The 12,355-nt window shown below is 47.2% G+C and overlaps 1 protein-coding gene across 7 annotated transcripts in view; it reads right to left on the bottom strand.

Annotated features, from left to right (window-relative positions):
- Positions 1–12,355, bottom strand: part of BAZ2A (bromodomain adjacent to zinc finger domain 2A) — a 40,001-nt gene that overhangs the window by 4,895 nt on the left and 22,751 nt on the right. For all 7 annotated transcript variants that reach the window (XM_053557580.1, XM_053557587.1, XM_053557582.1 and 4 more), the window contains 18 exons: positions 11,510–11,728; positions 10,477–10,944; positions 10,276–10,336; positions 8,741–8,849; positions 8,150–8,251; positions 7,775–7,985; positions 6,392–6,492; positions 6,006–6,071; positions 5,589–5,822; positions 5,193–5,447; positions 3,489–3,703; positions 3,044–3,118; positions 2,649–2,829; positions 2,500–2,559; positions 2,151–2,295; positions 723–1,378; positions 361–583; positions 108–263 (listed from right to left, as the gene is read on the bottom strand). In XM_053557580.1, coding sequence (XP_053413555.1) covers positions 108–263; positions 361–583; positions 723–1,378; positions 2,151–2,295; positions 2,500–2,559; positions 2,649–2,829; positions 3,044–3,118; positions 3,489–3,703; positions 5,193–5,447; positions 5,589–5,822; positions 6,006–6,071; positions 6,392–6,492; positions 7,775–7,985; positions 8,150–8,251; positions 8,741–8,849; positions 10,276–10,336; positions 10,477–10,944; positions 11,510–11,728 — 3,537 coding nt within the window. The remainder of the gene's footprint in view (positions 1–107; positions 264–360; positions 584–722; positions 1,379–2,150; positions 2,296–2,499; positions 2,560–2,648; positions 2,830–3,043; positions 3,119–3,488; positions 3,704–5,192; positions 5,448–5,588; positions 5,823–6,005; positions 6,072–6,391; positions 6,493–7,774; positions 7,986–8,149; positions 8,252–8,740; positions 8,850–10,275; positions 10,337–10,476; positions 10,945–11,509; positions 11,729–12,355) is intronic.

Below are 12,355 nucleotides of genomic sequence, written 5' to 3'. Positions count from 1 at the left end.
AAGAGAGAAGGCAGAGAGAGAAGCCCCTCAGACTGTTGTCCACAGTAGCAGTTCAAGATCTACCCTGTGCTCTTCAGCTTAGGCTGGGTATCTGGATATCTGTTTACCAGCTAAGGGCCGTAGGCAGACTTCCTGTAAGAAGTCCCTGTGCTTGTTAAGGTGTTTGTGAAGTGCCTTCTCCCGGATCCCTCGGGGGTGCAGAGCCTTGAGTGTGGCATCCAAAGTCTCAGGATCTCGGATCCACCACCAGCCTGAGCGCATTTCTGTGAGCAGAGGGTGTGTAGAGAGATGAAAGCCAGCAGATGAATCACTGCCCACGCTGGATGCCACTCTCACCCCACTCTCCCCAGGGTCACTCACCGGGGGGCACAGGCTGGGCTGTCAGCTGGGTTAGGTAACGTTGCTCCATTTGTTTGAAGAATTTACTAGGAGGCCTCCCTCTTCGTTTTGGCTGTCCTGGCCCTGTGGGACTCTGTGGCATTTCTCCAGGATCTCCTGCTCGTCTCTTAGGGGCCACCCCAGGCAAGGGGGTGGAAGAGAACTGCACTGGAGAACAGCAGTTGGCAGCACTTGGTCTATTCATCTGCAAATAAAATAAGGTAAGGGGAGGAGGATTTTCATGTTTATAGGTTTCCTCAGCTTCAGGCAACAGCTCCACAGCCAGGCAATGGTGCTTATGGCAAGATGAAGTCAAGTGCATACTACTAATTCCAGCTACTTACTGGCTTGGAGGAGGCAGGCAGCTGAGGGGAGGAATCAGGTTGGTCTTCAGAAACTACAGGGGGTGGCGTAGGGGCAGCATTGCAGGGCATTTGGGCTGAGAAGTTAAACCAGAGTGCTTGAGAACCAGGGCTGGATTCTGCCTCGTCAGGCTCTGGCTCTTCTGAGGGCTGTGGTGGGGCTGGGTCTAGCTTTCCTGGACTACTGTCAGGTGTGAGGACTGAGCTGCTCAACAGGGAACTATTGCTCTGAGTCTGGCTCAGCCAAGACAGAAAAGCTGACTGGCTGAGGTCATGCTGGCTCTGACCCAGAGACAGAGGGGAGTCTTCTGGCTCCAGGAACCTATTATGGGACTGAAGCTGAAACTGTGGCTGCAGCTGGGGCTGAGCAGGAACCTGAAGCTGAGGCTGGGACTGGACCTCAGGCTGAAGCTGAGCTGGGCGCTGTTCAGAATCCTGACCCTGAACAGGAGACTTAAGATGCCTAGGTTGCATAGACCCAGGCTTAGTTTTTCGAGGTCGACCTCGGGCTCGGGTAGGAGAACTGGTGGAAGTGTTGGAGGATAGCTCCCTTTTCACAGAGAACAGGGCAGGGATGGGTGTTGGATGGGCTGCCACTTTTAAGGAGTCCGTTTCTTTCTTTATCACATCCTCAGGAACTGTAAAGTACAGAGATTAAGACATACACTTATATGTAAAGAGAAAGAAAGAAGGTATATAAACACAGGATATATATTTTGTCTTGAACTTAGTCCCCATTTTTTGAGATTCCACTGGGAACAGCTTATCTGCCAGTGAACAAGAGTCTAAGAAACACTGTTCCCCTAAGTAATCACCAGCCACAGCAGCACATTGTAAGCTATCACTGAGAACCAAATATAGGTTAAACACTATTTTTTTTTTTTTGGAGACAGAGTTTCACTATGTTGCCCTCGTTACAGTGCTGTGGTGTCACAGCTCACAGCAACCTCAAACTCTTGGGCTTAAGCGATTCTCTTGCCCCAGCCTCCCAAGCAGCTGGGACTATAGGCACCCACCACAATGCGTGGCTATTTCTTTGTTGCAGTTGTTTAGCTGGCCCAGGTCGGGTTTGAACCCGCCATCCCCAGTGTAGGTGGCTGGTGCCGTAACAACTGTGCTATGGACGCCAAGCCAGTTAAACACTATTCTACAAGTGTTAACTCACTTTAATCATCTCCATAGCCTTATAAATTACCTACATCATTATTTCCATTTTACAAATGAAGAAACTGAATCATACAGCTGGTAAATGGCAGAGCAGGTAGACAGGCAGTCTTAATTTGAAGCCTGTGTTCTTAACCATTATGCCATACTGATTCTAATAAAATGAAAGACTACGAGATAGAGGAAAAGGAATTCTTTAACTTTCATTTGATAGGATTCAGAGTAAGCTCCCACAGATACACCTACCTAAGCTCCCCTCTGTTCCTTCCACAAAAATACCAGCCAAATACGGCAAAACCCAGTAGCGGCGCCTGTAGCGGTCCTGCCCCAAGGAGACTGCCCGAAGCATCTGGGATGAGTGAAGGAGCTTTTTACGAAAGACAAGTTGACGCTGGGTAGGTAGTAGAAAAGAAAGATGAATAAAAAACGTATTTCCAGAGTGACATTGGTGAATTAATCCAGTACGTGTGAAAAAGGCAATGGCTCTTAGCTTCCCTATCAAACTGATATCACCTGGCCCCAACTCAAAAGGTGATATGATCAATTTTTGCCCAGCCCACATCTCCAATTCTTGAGAGATTATAAAGCACAATACCTTACTGAGTTTTTCTATCTGGCGCTCTAGCTCCGGGATGCTAGATGCTGTAGCATCACCCTGGAGAAAAAAAGTAGACATTGAAAAAAAAAGTTATCAAACTCAAAAAAGAGAAATAACCTATTTTCTAACTACCACTTTCCCAATACCTCTCCATCTCTTCGCCCCCTGCGGCCATGTGTAGCTACTGTAGTCTCTTCTTCCTCCTCCTCCTCCATGCCACTGGTCTCCTCCATGATCCGAGAACTGCGCCTGCGACCCAGGCGTTCCTCTGGCCCTTCTATCTCTATCTCAGAGCGCCCAGTCCGCTTAGCCAGAGCAGTTTTCAGCCTTTAGATGGATGGAGAGAAATGGAGGGAAACTGTGGTAAGGAACATTATAATGCTAAAAAAGGAAAACCTAGAATAAAAAACCTCATGATCTTTGGCAAGGTCCTAAACCCAGGGAAGGGGCGAAAGGAATCATCTTCCAGCCAGAAATATTGACTATGTTTCACCCCCACTTCTCTTCTCTATCTAGGCTCTACCTTCTGTCCTGTTCCTACCTCCGGAGCCGGCCTTCAACAATCCACTTGTTTTTCCTGTAGCTGGACATACTCTCCAGAGTCTTGTCAATCTCACTGCAGGGGACAAAGAATGGTATATTGCGGCAGGTGTAAAGGGAGGGAAAGGAGTCTAAAGGGTAAAAGGTGTCGCTCTGGTCGGGGGAGGACCTGCACCCTTCTGATTTCAAGATTGTTCTTTTTAAAGCACCAAAAGACGCAAAATAAAAGCTTCATTTTTCTCTACTACACCCTTTTATTAAACAGATTTGTTCTATAAAATTTGGATTTAGTCAAAAAGCTACACTTAAGGACCTAGAAGGCCACAGGTTCCCTACCACTACAAGGGCACCGCATCTTCAGAAGATGGCAGCGGACACATGATACCCGAAGACTGACTTGAGGAGTCCAGTCAGCCCTCCCCCCATCGCATTCCCCAACCCCTCACTTGATGATCAGGGTGGAGCCGTTGAGCTCATGCACAAGGAAGGCCAGGACCGCAGCCTTCTGCTGGGGCGTCTGGGCCTGGAAAGGCTGGGTGCGTAGGCTGTCGCAGAGGGCGGGCTCCACACCATAAGCCATCAGGAAGCAACGCAGGACCTCAGACACATTATCTCTGGTCAGTGGGATCTCCGACACCTTCTCCCCCAAAATCTTTAGGGACTGTGCGGAGGAGAGCATAATGGGAGTGAGGAGGGAAAGAGGAACAACTCAAGTTGGGCAAACCTAAAAAAGGAAAATAATACATCAAGAGAGAACCAAGGAGTTAAGACAAGACATGGATGAACGAAAAGTACAAGGCTGGGCGTGATGGCTCATGCTTGTAATCCTAGCACTCTGGAGAGCAGAGGCAGGTGGACTGCTTAAGCTCAGCAGTTTGAGACCAGCCTGAGCAAGAGTGAGATCACATCTCTACCAAAAATATGAAAATTAGCTAGACATGGCCGCGGTGCCTGAAGTCTCAGCTACTCAGGAGACTGAGGCAGGAGGACTGCTTGAGCTCAGGGGTTTAAGGTCGCTGTGAGCTTGCCTAATGCCATGGCACTCTAGCCCCAGGGACAGACTGAGATTCTGTTTCAAGAAAAAAAAAAAAAAAAGTACAAAACGAAAGGAATAAAATTAAGGCAAATAAAATAAGGAGAGAAGTCAGAAAAAAAAAGAAACAAGGAGGCTCAGCGCCCATAACAGTGGTTATAGTGCCGGCCACATGCACTGAGGCTGGCGGGTTCAAACCCAGCCCGGGCCAGCTAAACATCAATGACAACTGCAACAAAAAATAGCCAGGCGTTGTAGCGGGCGGCTGTAGTCCCAGCTACTTGGGAGGCTGAGGTAAGAGAATTGCTTAAGCCCAAGAATTGGAGGTTGCTGTGAGCTATGACACCATAGCACTCTACCTAGAGCAACACACTGACAATCTCTCAAAAAAACAGAAACGGGCAGCGCCTGTGGCTCAGTGAGTAGGGTGCCAGCCCCATATACCGAGGGTGGAGGGTTCGAACCTGGCCCCAGCCCAAATGCAACAAAATATAGCCGGGCATTGTGGCGGGCACCTGTAGTTCTAGCTACTTGGGAGGCTGAGGCAAGAGGATCGCCTAAGCCCAAGAGCTGGAGGTTGTGCTGGAGGCTGTGACGTCACAGCACTCTATACCAAAGGTGACAACATGAGACTCTGTCTCTAAAAAAACAAACAAACAAAAAGAAAGAAAGAAAGAAAAAAGGGGGCGGCGCCTGTGGCTCAGTGAGTAGGGCGCCGGCCCCATATGCTGAGGGTGGCGGGTTCAAACCCGGCCCCGGACAAACTGCAACAACAAAAAAAAAAATAGCCGGGCGTTGTGGCGGGCGCCTGTAGTCCCAGCTGCTCGGGAGGCTGAGGCAAGAGAATCGCGGAACCCGACGAGTTGGAGGTTGCTGTGAGCCGTGTGACGCCACGGCACTCTACCCGAGGGCAGTACAGTGAGACTCTGCCTCTACAAAAAAAAAAAAAAAAAAAAAAAGAAAGAAAGAAAAAGGAAAAACATAAAGAAAATAAAAATAAGAATCTGTATCTCCTTCACTTACCCTAACACATCAGGAAGGGACTGTTTTTAAAGACAAAGTAAAACTGAGAGCAATGGGCCCCAGCCCTCCCCACCTGCCTGGGAAGGGAGCTCACCTGACAATAGGATGGCAAGCCAGGGTCACAGAGTGCAGCCTTCAGGAGCCGCACCAGAAGGTCCTGCACCTCGCCCAAGCTGTCACCTTGACATAAAAGTCCTTCCTGCAGGACTCCCAAGCTAGGCACATCTTTGGCAGGATCAAAGCCCAGGACCTTGCCAAAGCTATGCAGGAACTCCACGATGGTCAAGCAGTCTGAGAAGGCCCCACTGGGCAATGTCAGACCTGGGATACGTGAGAAGTCAGGCAGGGGCTGGAGAGAGAAAAGTTGTAAGGGGTTCTGTTAAACATACCAGAAAATAACAGTCTGGCTGTCCGTGTTTCTTCCCTCCACAGAAATGTCTTCACGCCTGGCCCCTCCATGACCCAGGAGGTGCTATCCTCCCCTCACTACCTGGTGGTCAGCCAGACACATATCCTCTGTGGGCTTCTTCATCTCTTCCAAGATCATCTGTTGCTTCTGTCGTTCCTCCAAGCGCCTCTGTGTGGCCAGGGTCTTATCTGCTTTACAGGCTGGCTTGGCTTTGGTCCCCTCTTCCTTTTCCTTCATTTTTACCTTCTCCTTTTTTTCCCTCTTCACTTTTTCCTTCAGTTTTTCCTGCCTTGTCTTTACCTTTTCCTTCTCGGCCTACCCACCCAAGGGAAAGAGGAACCATGAATGCCATAAAAATACCACTACCCTTCTCTGGTCCCAGTCACTCCCAAACTCAGAGCTCAGAAATCTAACTATACAATGACAATGACACACACATCACACAAAATCTGTTTGGTGCTTTGAAATTATACTTGGTGAGTGTGTACATGCACCTACCTTGGATTTCTTCTTAGCTTCTTTCTGCTTTGGGATCTTGGTCTCTTGTTTCCGCTTGTTTCTGGCCTGTAAACCATAAGGGAAGTCATTTCTCCTCAAAACTCTGAAAGCATCTCTGCTTGGACTAGGATTCAAAAAGACAAGGGTGCTGGGAAGGAGAGGTGAGAGATGGGATGAGGGGTTGGCAATGGATTGATTCTCTCACCCTAGAGATAGCCACATTATTCTTAAAAAAGCCCAATTCTCTAAATTAAGCCCAAGAAATTTCAAGGTAATGAATGAAGGTGTGCTGCTACACCTGGGGTGGCAGATGTAGGAGATGAAAGAAAAGATAAAGTTGGTTGAAGGAAAAGTTAACCCACTGTGGAATCCCTCATGTCCCTCACCTGCCCTTGAGTAGTGGTCTGACACTCTCCCCGTTGTACCTTCTGCCTCATCTTCTTCTTGCTTTTACTTATCTTTGCTTTATCCTCCTCATTCACTGTTTCTGTGAGAGCAGAAAGAAAAATGAAATAAGTGAGGCAGGAAGATGGATCTCTGGCTATCAGAGCAGCACATGCCTGTCACAAAGCTGGCCTCCCAAGCAGCTCCCTAAAGAAATCTAGAGTAGGTTTTTTTTTTTTTAAGTATACACAATAAAATGTTGGGGAAAAAAATGTAGGAGAGGCACCTGCTATGGGGGTGGCACAAAGAACTCAAATGACATCTCCTGCCCAGAAGCACCAGCCCCTGGCTCCAATCGGACTGCTTTAGAAGGGGTCCTGCTGATAGAAAAGAGGCCATAATGGCAAAGTAGCCTTGTAGCCTGTCACCCAGGCTACCTGACAAGGACAGCAACCCAGACTGATTTTAGAGCAGAGCGGAGAAAAACAGAAAGCCAAACTGCTGGGGGAAGAGGGTAGTAGCTGGAAGCATTGATTAACTTAGAGTGCCAAAAGAAAGGGCCCACATAGCAAACACCTCAAGAGTCAGATCAGCACTGCCATAGTTACTGCTCATGCTCAGGTCCATGTCTCGCTCCACTAAAAGATCTGAATTTCTTCCTTCCTAGAAGGCTAAATACTGAAGTATAATTCTGCAAACAACAGAGCATTTCATAATTCATGTTTCTGACGTGACAGTATCTATTCTTTTGTTTCTAGTATAGAAATACCAAACATCTATATAGCAACCCTCTAAATGAGACAGATATAATGGACAGATCTACCACTTCAAATATGAGACCTGTTCTAGATACACAATCAGAACATGCAGAGCTGGAACTCTGAATCAGAATTGGAAGACTGAATTTTTTAACATTCTTCACACTAAACCAGAGTAAACACTGAGAAATGTACCGAAAAATGTAGACATTTCCCACCTGTGTATTCCACTAAAACAATGCCAATCATCTTTTGAATTCAGATGCAAATCATAAATATTCATGACAGGGGTAATGAGCAACTTAAGAAGGTATAACTGAAACCAGTACAGTAAGAAGCTGACAGATGGTGGAAAGGGCATGAAAGTCCTCTCCTTTAGGCTACGTAACCTTATCTGGAGATGGCCCAAGGCTTCACTAGTAAAGGCAACTCAAGGGAGAGAGACTGGCTGGAAAAGAAGTGCAGGAACCCTGATGGTGCATTCCAGGGAGAAGTTGATGCAGATTCATTCTTTCCAAATAATGTCAGTCACACTCCTGGGAAACCCAGGTATTAGCATAAATTAAGCAACATTTCAGATATCCCATGAAAGGAGCAAAAACCCCAAAGTAAAAAACATCACTATACCTTGGGCCTCCAGTTTCTTTAGGACGCGGTTTTCTGTCTTATTCAATAGTTCAGTGATTTTGACTTTGGGTGGCCGACCTCGGCCCCGTTTCACCTTGGGGACTTCCTTGGTCTTTGCCTTCTCAGTGTTTCGAGGTCGGCCCCGTTTGCCAGTAATTGCTTGAATCCTGGATGGGATTTCCTCTACTGAAAGCTGTACCCACTGCAAGCCCTAAGGTGATGAGGAAGACACTGTTACAATGCAAAGGACTCGGTGCCATGCCACCAGGCCCTCTGAACCACTCAATGCCCCAGAACTCTCAAACCAATGAAGCTATAGCTCGCCTACCAACTCCTTCCCAGGGACAAAAGCATATTTAACCCTTGGGTCTGTACCTCTGGTGTATCTCTCTCCTCAAAGAAATCTCCAACAGGCATACGGGGACTGAAGCTGAAGTGCTCACGGCGGACACTGTGTACCACGTTGCGGCTCAGATACTAAGAGGAGGAAAACATAGTGACATCTGAAGTCAGAGATCTAGTACGTCTTTGCCCAGCATGGCACAGTCAGAACAGGTTGCAGAGTAGACAATGCCAGCCTGCTGCCACTTAGCCCAAGAAAGAAGTTTGTGTTTCCTGTTTTTTTGACACAGGATCTCACTGTGTTGCCCAGACTAGAGTACAATGGCATCACCACAGCTCACTAAAACTTCAAACTCTTGGGCTCAAGCAATCCCTTTGCATCGGCCTCCTGAGCAGCTGCAACTATAGGCTCATGCCATCTTATCCAGCTGATTTTTCTATTTTTGGTAGAGATAAGGGACTTGCTATGCTGCTCAGGCTGGTCTCGAACTCCCTCCTCGGCCTCCCAAAGGATTAGAATTATAGACACGAGTCACTGCCTTGCCTGTACTTTAAAAAAAACCTATGATTAGTCAGAAAGGGATTGCTATTAAAAAAAGAAAAACCCCATGAAAGCTACATTACCTTGATCACTTCTGGAAACTGTTTCATCCTCTTCCCACAGGGGCCATAATACCAGGTCTCCCCCTGCCATCGGTGGCTACCCTTCTTGATGCGCACCTCTCTCCTCCACCTGCCAGAGAAGCACAAGGCCCCTGCCACCAGGTCACACCCCTACCCACTCCCATGCCACCCAGGAACCATCCCACTGAGCAGATGAACCTCCCCACATTTTTCTCTCTAGAACTGCATGCAGATGCAAAAGCAGCATGAGAGATAAGCTTGGCTAGAAGGCTAGACTTGAGCTCCAAGGTAGCAAATACCTTAAGGCCCTCAGAAGGATAATACACCAAACTGCACAAGCCCAAAAAGGTCTCTACCCTTCATTTTTACAAAGTCATTGACATGAACAGCCAGAAACCCTTCCCTAATGCCATTCGGGGAAGTAACTGGGTTTCCAGTAAAGAGGATAAAAGCAGAAGGGAATAAAGGCAGAGGGTACGGAGGCAAGCAGAAGAGTAAATTTGTGCTAAGTCCCTGAAATGACTCAATAGGCCAGAATTTAGCGAGGAACTCCTGTGTTCTGTGCAACCTTATTCTAAGACTAACCCTTAATCTTTTTCTCAAAACTTTACATATTATTATTTTTTTAGAGACAGAGTCTCATTTTGTTCCCCTTGGTAGAGCGCTGTGGCGTCACAACTCACAGCAACCTCCAGTTCTTGGGCTTAAGTGATTTCTTTTGCCTCAGCCTCCCGAGTAGCTGGAACTACTGGTACCTGTCACAGTGCCTGGCTATTTTTTTGTTGCAGTTATGGTTGGGGCCAGGTTCGAACCTGCTACTCTCGGAATATAGGACTGGTACCCTACTCACTGAGCCATAGGTGCCGCCCTACATATTATTTTTGTAGCAATGGGGTCTCAACATGCTGCCCAGTCTTGAACTCATGGCCTCAAGTGGTCCTCCCCATTGCCTCCCAAAATGCTGGATTACAGATGAGAGACCTCTCAGCCTTTCTCTCAAAACTTCAAGCAGTACTCAGACTTGGTGACCTCAAGTAGCCTTGAGAGGTAGGAGTGGGGAAGATCCAGGAGGGGATTGCTATCAACTGACTTGTTCATTCTAGTCACATACTGTTCCTGCTCTTACCTCTCCAAAGAACATTAAACCACCATGCCTCCAATTCATAGGTGCTAAGCCACTCCCCATTCATTGCTACCTACCCCTTCTCCACAGAAATACGATAGGACAAGTCAGCTAGTCTGGATATGAGCCCGATTGTTAGGAAAAGATAACAGCTGGTGCTCCTTGAGCAAAACTGAATCATAAGCTGAGGAAAGAACAGGTGAGGGAAGACAGACCCCAGGAGAAGAAAGTAAACCTAGGAATCTCGTGCTAAGAAACATAAATACTACAGATAACTATCATGTAATCTACTCTTGCCTAGCCCATTTCTTCCCCATCTGAAAGGAAGAAGAGTTCCCTTTATCATAGAGTTATGCATTAAACCTGTCAAGGTCAATGCATATAGCAAACTATAGCAAACTAGAGCATTTACCCATGTTGGAGGGGAAGGAGAACTTCTTCTGGGGTAGCAATACGTCTCCTCAGGACATCACCTTGGAATGAAGATAGAAGACACCCAAGTTAAGAGTTCAAGCAAAGTATTAAAATAGGCCAGTAGGGAAGGGCAAAATGCAGCATGGGACAGAAACTTCCTTGGAACTAGACAGAGACAGAACAGAATCTGGACACTCACTACTACTAGAAATAGTGACTCCTTCTCTAGTGATCTCTTCCAGATCAGCAGTGGTTTCAGAGAAGCTCTCGACATCATTATTTGTCGGGGAGGCTATTGGGAAGGGAGCTGCTGGGGAAGTTACAGATTTTGGGGGGGTCACTGGAGCCATCAAGGAGACTTCTGAGGAGACTGCTGGGAGAACTGCCGAGGAAGTGGGAGAGACCACTGGGAAGACTGCTGGAGAGACAACTATAGAAACTGCTGGAGATACTGCTGGAGAGATTTCTGGGGAGGCTGCTGGAGAAACTGCCAAGGAAATTGCTGAGGAGTCTGTTGGCGAGACAGCTGGTGAGCTTGCTGGACGTAGCTGAAGAGTAGATGACTGATTACGAGCAGACTGGGTCAGAGGGGGTGGGAAGGCTGAAGCCTGAGTCTCCATTTCTTCCTGTTCAGCATCACTACCATTATTCAGGTCAAAGCTGTTATCTAGAATCCAAACAGACAGGATGGGTAAAGGAAAAATGACATCACGTAAAACAAGGGAATCTACTCAGTCAAACTTGGACTCAGCTAAACAAGGTTGCTAGAAGGGCTTTTCTCTAGGGTTGGAAAAAGTAGCTTCTAGCTTTCCTCCCAACCATTCAAGAAGGTTAAAGGGCAAAGCTGCTGCTGTCACTGTGTAAGAAATACTTTTTTACCTAGAGCCATTAAGGTCTCTAGCTTCTTTTCCCCTATCAACGACAATCCCTCAAGTTCTTTTTTTTGGCCAGGGCTGGGTTTGAACCCGCCACCTGTGGCATATGGGGCCGGTGCCCTACTCCTTTGAGCCACAGGTGCTGCCCCACCCGACAAGGTCTTTAATGCAGAGGGTACAGGTCACAGTGCAGTAAGCCTGTGCCTTTTTTAGTCTCATCATATATTCTCCCATAACCCCCTTAGCTCCCAATACAGTACCTACAGAGTTCCTACCCCTATGGCTCTAACTATGGAACTTAGTCTCTCAACTTTTCTCAGGTCAAGGACTTTCTTTGTCCTACCTCTTCTCACTTACCTTGCAGGACAGATTCCCCTAGGACAGGTGGAGAGGTGGGACTGGCAAAGATAGAGGCTGATGTTTGACTGTCATCTGCCAGGAGACTGAAGGCAGTAGCATTATTGAGGGAAGGGCAATCGAGAGCAGAGATCACAGGGCTGTCCTCAAGAGGCAACTTGTCCTCTGTACCCATCAGCTCTGTGTCATCTATACCATAAAGTCCTCCACTCACTGGCTCTGTTCATGGGTGTGGAAAAATCAGAGAGCAGAATAATGAGGAAAAACCGGAAAGCTAGATTTAAGAAATATTGATCAGAAAATATCCAATTCTAGAACCCACAGTGTGAACATGCTTTCTAATACTAGATTAGGGAAAATATACACCTCTCTCCCTGACAGAGTTAAGTCATCACAGTGTAGGAATCATAAAAGTTTGAGGTGACAATGAAGGGAAAGGCATTGACTGTGTATCTACCCACAGACCTATGCCAAGTTCCAGCATTTATTATAAAATTCAACATTTTTTTGGAGACAGAGTCTCCCTCTGTTGCCCAGACTAGAGTACCATGGTATCATAGCTCATAGCAATCTCAAACTCCTGAGTTCAAGTGATCTTGCCTCAGCCTCCTGAGTAGCTGGGACTACAGGCACCTGCCACGATGCCCAGCTAATTTTTCTTCCTTTCTTTTCTTTTATTTAAAGAGACAGAGTTTTACTTTGTTGCCCTTGGTAGAGTGCTATGGCATCACAGCTCACAGCAACCTCCAGCTCTTGGGCTTAGGTGATTCTTTTGCCTCAGCCTCCTGAATAGCTGGGACTACAGGCGCCTGCCACAATGCCCGGCTATTTTTTGTTACAGTTTAG

The sequence above is a fragment of the Nycticebus coucang genome, chromosome 12 (assembly GCF_027406575.1).
Source record: "Nycticebus coucang isolate mNycCou1 chromosome 12, mNycCou1.pri, whole genome shotgun sequence".
Lineage (NCBI taxonomy): Eukaryota > Metazoa > Chordata > Mammalia > Primates > Lorisidae > Nycticebus > Nycticebus coucang.
The sequence above is the reverse complement of the archived record's forward strand: the minus strand, read 5'-3'. Positions and strand labels throughout refer to the sequence as shown.